Source organism: Phacochoerus africanus, chromosome 12 (assembly GCF_016906955.1).
Source record: "Phacochoerus africanus isolate WHEZ1 chromosome 12, ROS_Pafr_v1, whole genome shotgun sequence".
Taxonomy (NCBI): domain Eukaryota; kingdom Metazoa; phylum Chordata; class Mammalia; order Artiodactyla; family Suidae; genus Phacochoerus; species Phacochoerus africanus.
Window position 1 is genome coordinate 59,225,299 of NC_062555.1, and position 14,812 is coordinate 59,240,110.

At 42.2% G+C, this 14,812-nt stretch overlaps 1 protein-coding gene across 7 annotated transcripts in view; it reads left to right on the top strand.

Moving 5' to 3' along the window:
• NEBL (nebulette) overlaps positions 1 to 14,812 on the top strand; it is a 356,282-nt gene that overhangs the window by 319,227 nt on the left and 22,243 nt on the right. For 4 of the 7 annotated variants that reach the window (XM_047755114.1, XM_047755112.1, XM_047755113.1 and 1 more), the window contains 4 exons: positions 269 to 373; positions 1,361 to 1,532; positions 4,164 to 4,256; positions 5,714 to 5,863. In XM_047755114.1, the coding sequence (XP_047611070.1) occupies positions 269 to 373; positions 1,361 to 1,532; positions 4,164 to 4,256; positions 5,714 to 5,863 (520 nt within the window). The remainder of the gene's footprint in view (positions 1 to 268; positions 374 to 1,360; positions 1,533 to 4,163; positions 4,257 to 5,713; positions 5,864 to 14,812) is intronic. The other 3 variants (XM_047755117.1, XM_047755116.1, XM_047755118.1) reach the window with 3 other exon arrangements.

Genomic DNA, 14,812 nt, shown 5'->3' on the forward strand with positions numbered 1-14,812 from the left:
TTCGTTGTTAGTGGGTGTTGGTCACTCCCGTGTTTATTTTCAGTTGATAGGCTGATTTAGGTCATCTTTGCTGCAGCCTTTAAAGGAGACCCTTCCGAGCAAAATTTGAGATCCTTATTCACAAATGAAATGTGACTCACTGAACAACTTGCCTGGGAAATAATTCAGAATATGTTGTATATGTTTCACTCGTTTGGAAAGCTTGAAAACGTTACATAATTTTTAAACTTATCTTCTTGTTAAGTATGTTCTACTGTTTACTTTGCAGGTAAAATATACTCAGGACCAGAAACAGATGAAAGGTAGACCAAGTCTGATTTTAGATACACCTGGTCTCAGACATGCCAAAGAAGCTCAAAATCATATTTCAATGGTAGGGTCCAACCAGATCCTCCTTCCATGACTAAAACATGCTAAGGAACGGCACGACCCCATGTCTTGATGACATTGTTCACCGTTAATCTGGATAACTAACAAAGCATGGAAAAGTGGATGGGGCTGTCCTTTGGGGGGGACTTTTCTAATCACATTGAAATGTAATGGAAATATTTGATCTAATAAAATAATTTTTTCTCAGGACTTTTTGGGTGTGTTTTATCTCTAACATGAGTCTACTGCTGTAAAAGAATTTTGTGAAAGATGTTTGCTTGGATTTCTTTTTGATTAATTTTAAGGTGTAGTTTGGTATGTTTACGTACGAAAAAAATATAAAAATCTGCGTTCTTTAAAAAAAAGTTCATGAGGTATATTTTAAATACCATAAAGTTCACCCATTTAAAGTGTACAATTCAGTGATTTCTAGAATAATTTGCAGAGCTGAATAACATCACCCTAATCCAATTTCAGGACATAAAAAAAAATGTTTGTTTTGCAGTATATATATGTTTTTGTAGTTATAGAAAGAAATTATATATATAAACTTATTTGCAACTCAATCTAATTTTAAATTATACTGCTTTCTTGAGTATTGTGTAGGAATAGCTTATGATTTTATTGCATATTAAAGTTTAAGAGACAGGAAATTAATTTATACCTAAGTGAGTACATTTCAGGGAGTAACCAGGATTTTAAAAATACGTCTTTTAACACTCTTTCCTGGTATACAGGTTTATATATTAAAAGAGCTACTAACTAAGATGTTGACAAATGTCGTGAAAATGTCAGCACTTGGTCTGTGATGCTAGGAAACCAAAGCTTCAGACATTAATTTTTTGGAATAATTGGAAAAGATACATCTCAGTAGAAAAAGACTCTAGGTGCAGTTGATGCAGTGACTGCCTGTCGTAACATCGAATTTTTGTGAGCTCTGTAACAATCAGGAAATTTCACTTTGCGTTAATAGCCTTTTCCCCTCTTTCAGGTGAAATACCATGAAGATTTTGAAAAGACAAAGGGAAGGGGCTTTACTCCGGTCGTGGATGACCCCGTGACAGAGCGAGTGAGGAAGAACACCCAGGTGGTCAGCGAGGCTGCATATAAAGGCGTCCACCCTCACATCGTGGAGATGGACCGGAGACCTGGAATCATCGTCGGTAAGCGGACGGGCCTTCTCGGCAGGGCTGCGCAGTCACAGAGATCGAGTTTGCCCTAACTTTAGGATTCACTTCTTAATCGTCTGACGCCTCCTCACATGCCTGCCGCGGTGCCCAGTTGAAAGTGGACCACGGGCCAAAGGTTACTGTTTGCCCCAGGTTGGATGGGATTCTTGGCCTTTGCCAGGTAGCGCTGGCATCCATCCTGTTCCTGGATGTTCTTGGTCTTTGATAACTTTTTGGACTGAGGAGTGTTCTTGGTGTGCAGAGAGGCAGCCTAGCTATCAGACATGGCTAATAATGAAGGTTGAACAGTTAATCTTGTTTCCCTTTAGGTTATGTGTTGATCAGTAGTGGTACTGCAGACATGGTCTCCATGGGTGACGGAACAGAAGTAATCCCATCGAGGTCCTTTTTACCGCCAACAGACAGGCCAGAGGGATTTCGATGGTATTCCACAATATGGATAGCTGATGTCTTTTGAATATTATCTCTGAACTGGGAGAAGCCAGAGCTGTCTGAACGTCGCATAGATCAGAGAGGAGGGGACCTTCTTTTCCTGCTGTTCCTTCTTGTCAGCCAGAGACAATCACAAACACAGAGCCAAAGGGGGGACAGACACAGCACGGTTTACACTAGGGCTAGAAAGGAAAGTTCCTGATTTTTCAAAATGTAGCAACAACGCATACCTCCAGTGACCATTGTCTTCTTCAGAGCAGTTAGCCTCTGAATTTCTACAGCGAGTTCAGTTATATAGTTTTGGTGAGCATGCAACATGCCTCTCAGTACTCCTAGCGTTGGGTTGACTTCCTCTTTAAAGGAGAGAGTTTTTGGAACCAATGAAAGGCCATTTAGAGATGAGCTGGGTGAGGAAAGTGTGGTTGACAAGGTAGTGTCTTATTGTAAAACACAGGCCCTGAAGGCAGGGCACTGAGGTACTTGGATAATAATTAAGCAACTCTGAAAGTATTTTCCTAAGAGTGATTCTAAACATATTCGTAGGCCACAAATAGCTTTGCCGATCCTCCCGAGTTGATTGCTTAAGAAGGATCTCATTAAGTTGGATGGATGAGTCATGCATGATGTTTTCACTGAGAGTAACACAGAGTTTCGTTGCTTTGTAGTAACATCTCATAAGGGACGATGCAGAGGGGCTGATTGACCCCAGGAGGGTGGAAATGCTGAAGTTGGCACAGCTTACACCAGGGTCTGACCCTAGATCACGGGCCAGGAATGACTGAGATCCGTGCTAGAAGCTGGGAGATTGTCTAGACTTTGAACTCGGAATCCAGTATTTATTACCTCTGAGATAGAAATTATTATTTTTAAAGAATATGTAAGATTTATAACTTGAAATTATTCCCTTATGGGGTGATCCAGAAGTCAGTTTATAACTCATTCTTGGGGGAATCTGTTTCCTGTCGAGGACTTTACTTATGAAATGACAAAATAGAGTATAGTCAGCAGACATTGAACTTCTGAGCCAGGCATGAAAATACAAGGTTAGAGATTTTTTGATGTTTCAGACTAAGCCAGGTGCTTCTATTTATGTTGCAGGCTTTGCCACTTACTGCTTGTGTAACATGGGCCAAGCTGACTCAATCTGCCTGTGCCTCAGTTTCCTCATCTATGAAATGGAGATAATGCTAGTACCTACTCCAATATGTATGACATTCAAATGAGTTGTTGTTACTGAGAATGGTGCCTGGCCTGTGGTAACCATTCCATAACATTCATTAAAGACAGACAAGCCGATCTCCAGCTGCAGTTTAATAATTAACTCCCTTTACTCAAGCTCCACTTCTGCCCCATGTCTGTAGCTAGGTTATTTTCGCATTGTTGGTACAGCACCATCCAGGTCATTGTAGGACTTGATAACCATTAGTTGGAGAGACTGATAAACTGAGAAGTTATTAGATTTGGGTTGTGCCTCCACCTAGAAGAGGAGCGTAAATCGGCTGGCCCAGTCTGATTACTGACTATAGCAGTGAGCTAATGGGCGGTCCATTGAGAGCAGAAGGCTGCTCCTCATTCATCTCTCCATCCCTGATCCCTCCTGGCTCAGTGCCTTGTTTCGCTACACTCCTCTCATAAACGCATCTTACCTGGGTGAGCCTGTGCTCACCGGCTCAGCGTGAAAACTGGGCTTGCCGCTTACCTGCATTTCAAACATTTGTTTCTCTGGTAGGGAGAGAAGTTGTTGATGTTTGTTTTGCTTTGTTTTCTTAGACAAAAACCTTTCAATCATTTCTTATGAATTATTCGCGTGACCTTCATCAAGAGTTTTAATCAACCTTTTACCTGTTTTGGTGCGCGGAGAGCACGTGTGATGGTTGCGGGGAGTGCGGGGAGCTGTCTGGTGTGCACCTGTGTTGGGTGATGAGTCACAGCCTCTCTCCCCAGGGAGAGTCGATGAAGAATCAACTTAAATATGATGAGAACGTTTTCTTAGCAGGTCCTGTGAGTGTGAATGTCCCTTCCTTCTCCTGTGCAGGCTGGGGCGCGGTGGGCTTGCCTGTCAACACGCTTGCTTTTTGCATACGCCCCTTTCCAGACGTTTGCTTGACTCCCTTCGGTGCTGACTTTGAAAGATTCACTCGTGATGTGTTGATTTCTTCCTTTTGGTAAAAGACCTCAAAGTTTGGCGCACAGATCCCGGCTCCATCTTCGACATCGATCCCCTGGAAGACAATATTCAGTCTAGAAGTCTCCGCATGCTCTCTGGTACTGCCTGCGTTTTCAGTTCCTTCCCGTTGACATGATTTTGCCCACAAAGTGAAGCTCCTGTGAGCTGGGGAGGTTCCTTGTGCCGTCTGTGTAATGTAAATTTTTAAGATGGGGGTTTGAAAAACTGAAAAAGTTGCTGTGCTGTTTAATATACCGTTAATCATTTATGAAAACAAAACTGGCAAAAGGGCTTTTTAATATGACCTAGATTCGCTTGTTCTAGATTTATTTTAAAAGCTGTCTAGAGCTGCTTTTTATTAGTGAATATGATTTTTGTAGGTTTTCTTGGCTTTCAAATGCGGATAAACTGCTGCACTAAACTGGAGATTTGTTCATGAAAAATACAGCATTTTAAAAGTAGAGGTTTTTTGTTTGTTTGTTTTTTTCTGGTCTTTTTTGTCTTTCTAGGACTGCACCTGCAGCATATGGAGTTTCCCAGGCTAGGGGTCTAATCAGAGTTGCAGCTGCCGACCTACGCCACAGCCACAGCAATGCCAGATCGGAGCCTCGTCTGCGACACCACAGCTCACGGCAACACCAGATCCTGAACCCACTGAGCGAGGCCAGGGATCAAACCCTCAACCTCATGGATACTAGTCGGATTTGTTTCTGTTGTGCCATGATGGGAACTCCTAGAGTTCTTTAATTTAAGGATTAATTTGAAGAATTATATGTAAAACTGTGGGGAGATTTTCTATATAGCATCATAAATGTTTTAAGATCAAACGGACTTCCAAGTATCCTTAAAATTTATCTGAGTTTTCATATAATGCAAAACATCAGAAGTTCATTTGACTTTAAACTTAGAGTGTTTATAATTAAAAGCAAAAAACAAAATGGTTTGGATATTTAAGTATAGTGATAGCATGGCTTGACCTTTCAGATTTTCAGACCACGTTTAGCAAACTGAAGATCTGACAGTTACGTAATTATTTTAAGCAATTTAAATAGGGATGTCATTTAGGTCTTACTCTGCCCTCCTGATTTCTACTCTAGGCTTAATTGTTGACATTAACAAAATTGAAAGCCCAAGGCAAAGTAGGGATTCTGATATTTTCAGTTAACTTGATTCACATGACCAAATGGTCATTTAACTTTCTAAAAATAAAAGCAACGTATGCTGTATCCTTGGTGATATTTGAAAATAATCCTTTATAACCAAATGTTTTGTTTAATAGAGATTTACCAATTTGCCAGTGTTTTTCTTAGTTGTTGTCAGTTTCCCAGCCTCCATTTCTCCTTTAAAATCCAGGTGAAAAAATGAGTATAAATGAGTATAAATGATGTATATAGTCGATGCCATGTATGCTGAAATTTGGGAATTTATAATAGCTGAGGTTTGGGATTGGAATTTAATGAGGGATTATTCCTTGTCAAGTTTTTAAGTATTTTTGTGTTTCCTTTGTTCTTCAAGCCTCTTAATCACAAGTATGACTCTTTTCCCTCCAATGTAGAAAAGGCGAGTCATTATTGGAGACAACGGTCTCGATCTCATTCAGGCAGTACTTTTGGTACAGGCCTGGGCGATGACAAATCAGAAGTATCTGAGACTCACCCTAGCTTTTCATGCTGCAGTGAGGGAACAAGGCCGTCTGATGAAGGAGGTACCAGATGTTAAGCACGCTCAATTTTTTTTTTTTAAGGTGTCCCAAGTGTGTCTTTAACAAATTCTTCACTTTTGCACAAAGGTTTGGCCTGGATGTATTTGAACATTTTGAATTATGTTTAGAAAGTTTTTTTTTTTTTTTCCCCCTGAACTACTAATCTGCATTTTTGCATGCTTGTTTGTCCTGTCTTACTTTCACTGTCTTCACTACAAATGGCTCTTTAATGAGAGCAGGATCTTGGGATCTGCTACGTGAGTCTCTTTCACAGGTGTTGTGAGTGATGGCTATCCACAGCCCAGAGAGTGGAAACTTCAGTTCTGTGGAGTTTGTATCTGATTTCCATTAAGGAAAAATCAATCTTACAGTTATAGTTGATAGTTGAGAGGCTAAGAGGTTGCTGTGAATGTATATGTTTAAATATTGATAGACATTTGCAGATAAAGTTAGATCTTGCCAAAAAGAAATGAAGTATGTACTTGGGATGTGAGATTTTTTTTTTTTAAATCAAACAATACTGTTGATTTTTTTTTTAAATCAAACCATCAAAATACTGTTGATTGTTAAGAATCTTCCTATATTTTATAGAGCCATCCTTTCCCTCTACCATCTCCTGTTTTCTGCATCCAAGCTGGTAGATTAGTGCTGGATATGAGTAGTTGAAATGGTTTTGGATGTTACACTACCCCCGCTGATAAGGGCGTTACTAAAGGTTGAGACTAAGGTACGGCCACATTGCAGTGCAGCCAAGAAGGGGAGGGGAGTGAGTGCAAGAACAGAAGGAATGTGGAATTTCCTTTTCTCGGCCCATGCCCAGAGCGCTGAAATCCCTTAAGGCTGGAGATTTTGAAGTGGAGCAATTTAACATCTTGAGAGGGAAAGTAATGTGACTGAGGATCTGATGAAACTCTGAAATCTCTTGTAATTGAGTAATTGTTTTTTGCATTCATTATAGGAAAACGCCTATGAGAATAAAATCGGTTATAGTTAATACATCTTAAATTATACAGACTTGCCTTCGCTTGGTAAAAAGATTTTTCTTAAATTTCAGGTTTACTGAGGTGTAACTGACCTAGAGAATTGTCAAATATTTAAAGTGTACATCATGGTGATTTGATATACATAGACCTTCCTAAAGGATCCCCCCATTGACTCAATTAACACATCCGTCACCTCATGTATTTATCTTTTTTTTTTTTTTTTGGCAAGAACACTTAAGTTCTACTCTGTCAGAAAATTTCACTTATACAATACAGTGTTATCAACTATAGCCACTGTATTCATTGTATAGCTGAACATTTTACCCTCTTACCAATCTCTCCCTGTTCCCCCACCCCAACTCTGGCAACTACTTTTGTACTCTGTTTCTATGAGGTTTTTCCTTTTTTTTTTTTTTGTTTTTGATGGAACGTTTTTGAGGTTCTCCTTTCTATACGATTCTAATGAAACGTTTCTAAACTAGTTTTGCATTCTTATAGCTAAGATAGACATGAGAGCTCCCCTTTCTCTGTCTGGTCCTCTATCTCACAAATGATTCAGTACCTTTTTTGTTGCACGTGGGGCTCTTGACTTCTCCCTTCAGGGTCCTCTGTGGTTCTGGAGGAACAGAATAATGTTGAAGCCTGATGAGATAAATAAAACCAAAGCAGGGGAGTTCCTTTCATGGCGCAGTGGTTAACGAACCTGACTAGGAACCATGAGGTTGTGGGTTTGATCCCTGGCTGTGCTCAGTGGGTTAAGGATCCGGCATTGCCGTGAGCTGTGGTGTAGGTCACAGACACGGCTTGGATCAGCGACTCCAGCTCTGATTAGACCCCTAGGCTGGGAACTTCCATATGCCACAGGTGTGGCCCTAGAAAAGACAAAGACAAAAACAAAAACAAACCCACAAAAAAGCAAAAAACAAAGCAAATACAAGAACAAATTTTGATCCACCTTATTCACCTCTACTGAGTTCAGCGTACTGGCAATAACGTCTCTCCCAAGTGGTTCTTTGCCTCATCAGGGACCCTTTACTTCATGTCTGTACACACAAAAACAGGATCATTCATTTATTCCCCAAAGGTTTACTGGGGACTCTTTGTACACTAGCCAAGAGCTCAGCTCTGGCAATGCACACAGCAGTGGGCAGAGAGATATGCATCTGCTCCATGGGGCTTGGAGTCTGGTGGGGAACCCTAACATTAAGCAGATACTTACCCAAGTGATATATAATTGTGAACAGAGTAAGTGCTCTGAGGGCCTCCTAGGGGGAACTCCATCTGGCCTTGATGTCAGGGAAGCCTTCCCCAGGGAAGGAAGATTTGAGCTGAGATGTGAATGCTAAGTGGACGTTAACATGGCCAAGGGGGGCTTTGGGAAAATAATGCTTCTCCTGGAGAGCGCAGAGCTCTGAAGTGGTGCCTAAGTGAGACATTCAAATGAAAGCAGGCAGTCAGTTCGGAGGAGGAGGCTGCACTGGAGATAAAAGTGGACTCATCATCTAGGTCCATGGTCAGGTCCTGCATGAATCTGTGCAGAGAAAGGGAATTCAGAGACTCTCCTGCATGTTCCCCAGCTCCCTCCACACCAAGTTCACTTGTCTCCGATTCCATTTGCTCCTCTAAGGCTGTGCTATAAAAACCGACTGCTGTTAAGGATCCAGCATTGTCACTGCAGTGATTCAGGTCACTGCAGGTGGCACAGGTTTGATCCCTGGCCCGGGAACTTCCGAATGCTGCAGGTGTGGCCAAAAAGAAAAACCCCACGGCTGCTGCCTTATCTCCTCTTTTCCCTTTCAAGTCACCACTTCTTTGTTTCTAATTACTTATAGCAAGAAAACCCACATTATGCCAAACTGAATAAGAAAATGACTCCATTAAAAGAAAGTATGCTTAAGTAGTCTTGTGTTTGTACTAGAATTTGAGTAAGAGTAACTCGTGGTTAATAGGAATAATTACACTTTTTAGGATGGGGGAATTTCAGATCCCATGAAAGGTGGCAGGGTGGATGTTTGGCAGGAAGGAGTGTCTTCGTAACTTAAATCATACCTTGGAGGAAAAGCTGACTCTTTGGACACATTTATAACTTGCCTTCCTCAGTTGCCTGTTACAAAGCCAAGATGCTGTGTGTTGGGTGACATTTCCAGTTTTGGAAAATAGATGGTGAGTTATGAAACAAAAGTGAAGAGGTACCAGTAAGTTTTATAACATTAATACAGGTGATGACATACCCACAAGGTATCTGTGTTAATTCGAAACGATTGTAGGATGCCTGGGAATATGTTCCTAATTTCATTTAAGTGAAGCAGATCATATTCTACCGATGGGCACCTTCTGTCTGTATTCAGATGATCAGTGAGATATCAAACCTAACATTTCCACAACCAACCCCACACTTCCCCACCAAATTTTACTTTTCAGAGCTTCCCAGTTTGCTAAGGAACAACTGCAACTCTCCAGACAGTGAATTCAAAACCCTTAGGGGGAGTTCTCTTGTGGCTCAGCAGGCTAAGGATCTGGCATTGTCACCGCAGCAGCTTGGGTCACTGCTGTGGCATGGGTTCAGTCCCTGGCCGGGGAACTTCCATAAGCTGCAAGTGCAGCTAAAAACCAAAACAAAACCAAAAAAAAAAAAAACAAACAAACAAAAGCAAACCCTTAGGAATCATCCTCCATGCTTGTCTTTACTCACATCCACTTCCAAAGCATCCGCAAATCTTGTCAGCATCCCCAGGAAAAATGTATCCAGAATTTTCCCACCTCTGCCCTCCCTGCTTGTTTCAGCTGCTGCCCTCTCTCCCTTGAGTCATCACAGAAGCTTCCAGAGTAGTTTGCAGTCTCTGCTCTTGCCACCTGGAGCCACCAGCCCTCTGCTCTGGTCTGTTCTCCACCTGGCAGGCAGAGAATCTTTTTTTTTTTTTTTTTTTAATTATAGTTGATTTACAATGTTTCTTTAATTCCTATTGTACAACACAGTAACCCAGTCATAGATGTACATATTTTTTTTAATATTATCGTTCGTCATGTTACCACCCGAGATTGGACATAGTTCCCAGGGCTGTACAGTGGGACCCCATTGCTTGTCTATTCCAAATGTAACCGTTTACATCTTCTAGCTCCAGACTCGGAGGGTCTTTTTGAAACGTTAGTTAGATCACGTCATCCTTCTGCCACCGCTTCATTCTGAATGTCACCCACCTCCTCCCACTGCCTACAGGGCCCTCATCTGATGTGGCCCCTGCCTGCTGCCCGGAGCTGTTTCCCGCCTTTCTCGCTCTCTCCTCCTCTCTGGCCATCCATCCTGGTCTCCCTGCTTTACTCCCGGCTTCCAGGAGAGCTCTCTGTCTGGGCCTTTGCACCTCCTGTTCCCCTGCAGGGAACACTCCCCCTCCCACCGCACTCAGATCTTTGCTTGCCTGGCTGCCTTTTCGTGTTCCTGCTCGGAGGTCGCTTGATCAGAGAGACCCTCTCTAACTCCCAGAGATAAAACAGCACCCCTCTGTTCTGTCCGGCCCTTTACTCTTTGTTTGTTTTTCCTTCATGGCACTCGACACCACCTGAGATACATATTTATTTGTCTGTGTGCTTGTCCATCTTTGCCTCATTAGGACACAAGCCCCACAGGGGTCGGGATATTGGCTGTTGTGTTTACTACTCTATCCCCAGTTCTTAAAATAAGCACGCAGCAAATATTTGTTGAATGAATGAAATGGTAAAATTCCTATTCCACTCATCCCACTCTATTTCTTTTAAAAACAAATTGAGATATAATTGACATATGACACTGTATTAGTTTTAGGTATACAAAAATTAATATCTTAAAAACTAGAACTGCAGATGTACATATACGTAAATTTTTTAAAAAGTAAAATTATCAGAGTTCCCATCATGGCACAGTGGAAATGAATCCAACTAGGAACCATGAGGTTGTGGGTTTGATCCCTGGCCCCACTCAGTGGGTTAAGGATTCGGCGTTGCCATGAACTATGGGGTAGCGCTCAGATGCAGCTCGGATCTGGCGTGGCTGTGGCTGTGGCATAGGCCAGCAGCTGCAGCTCCGATTCGACCCCTAGCCTGGGAACCTCCGTATGCCATGGGTATGGCCCTAAAAGGACAAAAGATTTAAAAAAAAAAAAAAAGTGAAATTCTCTGGTGGAAGGCTTTCAAGAAAATTCTTCCATTTTTGTTTTGATGACGTTTTGATATGTTTCAATGACATTAAAGCATAGCTGAAAAAAAACCTAAAGTGGAAACATTCCCAGGGTATTTTCTTTTTTGGGTAGGGAGGCAAAGAAGTAGTATCCTTGATGTCTTGGTTGCTTTGAAATTCGGGGTCGCCTTTGAAATGTGTCCTACGCTGGGTCCTGGTGAGGAGTGCTGAGTGCCTGTGTAGAAGGAGGAAGCTTGTATGGTGATGACAGCTGTTTGATGAAAATCTTAATGTCCTTAGTGAATCATGTGCATTTGTTTAAATGGTATTCCAGAAATTGGAAAGAACTTTAGAACAATCCTCGTTGGTGGTAAGACGAAGAAGAAAGAGAAGGTTTGTATTTAGAAATGCTATCCTTTTTTTTTTCTTCCAGATTTTATGGATTTCTTTAAATTTAGATTAGAGTCTTGTATGATAAAATGTGTGATGTCCCAGAAAGGTGTCCTTTAACAGTGGGGTCTGTCCCTGTCCTCGAGCTGGCGTGTGTGGCAGCGCCACACTGCAGTGGTCAGAAGGCTGGCAGCGGCCGGGAGACTTCATCCTGCTCCCCCACTGCCTGGGCTGCTTCTCAGGAGGTCACCGAACCTTATCAGGCTCCGATGCCACATCTGTCACAAGAAGGATGTAGAACTAGCAGCTTTTCTAGGGTCTCTTACATTTCCTAAGCTATGTGCCATCAGTGTAAATAAACTCTTCTTCTTTCTCTTCCTTCTGTGTAGGAGAAGGTGTTTGTGACCTGAAGGTGGTCTCTTTTACTTTGTGAATTAAATGGCCCGGCATTTGTGAGAGTCAGAGTTTCAGGGTCCTTGTTCTGAGTTCCAGGAAATTTGGGTTGTTAGGACAAAGGGTTAAACAATCAGATCATTTCCTTGAGGCAGATGTACATCGTTTTCATCAGTTCACATTTGGTTTTCATGAGCATGAACACAGAAGCCTTCGCCTTTACATTTTTATCATTGTTTTAGTTATGCATTTCTCATGATATTTCCCCATCTTGCTTTGATTGCTGAATATTTTCATTTTCTTATGTGATGATTTTGGGCTTGCTTTAGTTTTCAGTCCACTTTATGAAGTATTATGTTACCAAAGGGTTTGCATATTCCATCTCTACTGTGTTACTTTGATTCAATAAAGGAGGCTTTTATTTAAACTTCATCTAATTTTGTTTTGATTCTTGACTAGTATTATTTGAAATTATCTTTATTGCCTTTTGGTATTAGATTAGGGTAACTCGTTTTCATGTGACACACAGTTCCTTGAGTGGAAATAATCCTGATGGTTTCTGCTTATTTCACGGCAAGGTTTTCTTTGATCTTTGTTTGTCTTTAGGTCACTTGCTGGCAACATGTATTTGCCTTCTGGTACTGCTTTGTGTTTCTTTGGTTTTCCTTAATTTATAGTGTTTTGTATTGCTAGTATTTTTAATGCGTTTGCCGTCTCACCCAGTGTTTACCCTTCTTAGTTTGAACTTGTGTTCACTTTTGCTTCAGGTATTTTATGTGTTCCTATTTTCTGTCGGGGCATAAAGGGGGTGGGAGTATGAAGGGAGGAAAAGCAGAGGCACTCTTCAAAGGAGACCTTCTCACTGTTCTCACCTTGTGAACGTTTCTAGTTTGCTGTGAAAGAATCTGATGGAGATGACCTGGGTCTCTTCTTCACTGATGGAAAACACGTTTCTGAATTCTGAGCAGCCTCAGCTGGGCTGTGCTTATAGCATTCCATCCCATGTAATATATCCTCCAAAGACATACTACAAGAAAGAGGTTAAGTTGCAAGAGATGCTTCAGTATATTCTAGAACTCTTCGTATTTTGCCCGTGGGCATGCCAAGAGGCACCAGTTAAGTAGCCAGTAGCCCTGGTAAACACCCATAGCTCCATCCGTTCATTCACCAAACATTTATGTAGTATTTCCTGTCGGTGTGAGATGCTGGAAACCCGAAAATCAAAGATGTAGTTGTTGTCTTCAAAGAACTCGAATTCTGGTGGGTGAACCAGATGCATAAGCCCGTTGTGCTCAGAAAGACATGATAAGAGTTAGAATTAGCCAGGCAGAGACATGGGAAAGAAGTGTTTTAGGGCAGGAAATTAGCGTATGAGACAGAACATAGCGCGCTGGAAACTTGGTGCGTATTGCCACGGCTTGGGCCCTGGGTCTAGGTGAGCAAAGGAAAGCCAGAACTGGAGTGTGGGTGGGGTGGAGCCACTGTCTTCAGAGGCAGGGTTCCACTGAATATCATTTCTGGGCACTTTTCCTTGGGCTTCATCCTGCGGGAGATTTAGATGCTATTCAGAGGACCAGTTACCTAAACTGGTAGGTAATTAAGTTCTGCCTTGGAAGTTTAATCTACTCTGGGAGCTTGTCTAGGCATCCAGTCTGCATTGAGTTACTCACACTCTACTTAAACTTGACTCCTTGGACATCAAACGACCAGAAAGGCTTCTTAGCAGTCTTTTAGAGGGGTTGATAGTGTAGAGACAGCGGGTTGTGGGCTTTTAATTCCAACATCACAAGCACTTATTGTTGACATTTGTCATTTGTGTAGAAGCCAAAACACCAAAACCAATGCACCTTCCTTCCTACACTAACGACTCCCAGACTCCACACAAAATAGCCAACAGCTGGATGTTTAATAGGCATCTTAAATCTTCTGTCTGGAACCAAAATCTTATTTCCTATCTTGCCCGCAAAACACACACACATCTGTTCTTGCCTTTTTTCACCATCTCAGCTGAGGACACAACCCTTCACCCTAATACTCAGACAAAAACCATGGCATCACCTCTGGTACCTTCTTCCTCTCGCACTTCACATCTGACCTGCCTGTGAGCCTGTTGGTGCTGTCTTCACAATGGATCTGCCCCACATCCAGCCACTTCCCACCACGCCCCCTGCACCCGAGGGAGTCACCATTCTTGTCTCCTTGCAATTGCAGAAATAGGCTCCTGATGTCTGTAATTCCGTTCTTGCCCCTTCAGTCTGGCCTCTATCCGGCTGCCATGGACCTTTAAACACTTGCACCTGATCCCGTTACCGCCTTGCTCACAACACTCTGATGGCCACAATCACACATGGTCTAAAACCCAAGATCCACAGTCTACAAAGCACGGTCTGGCCCTTGGTTGGGTCTCCGGTTCATTTTCTGTCAGACTGCCCAGTCCAGCCGTGCAGACCTCCGGGATGTTCTAAGTGTCAGGTGTTCTCACACACGGACTTCTGCAATCTGTGGTCCCTCTGCCTGGAACCCTCTCTCCCAGATGTTTTTTGTGGTTTGTTCCCTTCCTTCAGGCCTCTGATTAAATGTCAACTAAGGAGAAAAGGTTTCTTCGATCACTCCACCTACAAGTTTCTCCAGCCACACACACGAATAACTCTATCCCCTTGTCTTCCTTTATTTTTCACTGTACTTCTTTTTAAGCTTTATTGAGGCATAATTGACATACACAATTTGCCCAGATTTAATACGTAAATTTTGATGAGTTCAGACATATGCATATACCTGTGATACTGTCACCACATCGAGGTGCTAAACATATCTGCCATCTCTAAACATGTCCTTGCGTGTGTGCTTTGTGGCAAGAACACATGGGAACTCTCCTCTTAAAATATTTTAAAGTGCGTGATACCGTATTGTTAACTGTAGGTGCTGTGTTGTACGTCAGATCTCTAGAAGTCATTCATTGTAAGTGAAACTTTATACCCACTGAGCAAGTTTCCCACATCCCCTTCCCCCAGCCCTTTAGCAACTGCTGTTCTGTTC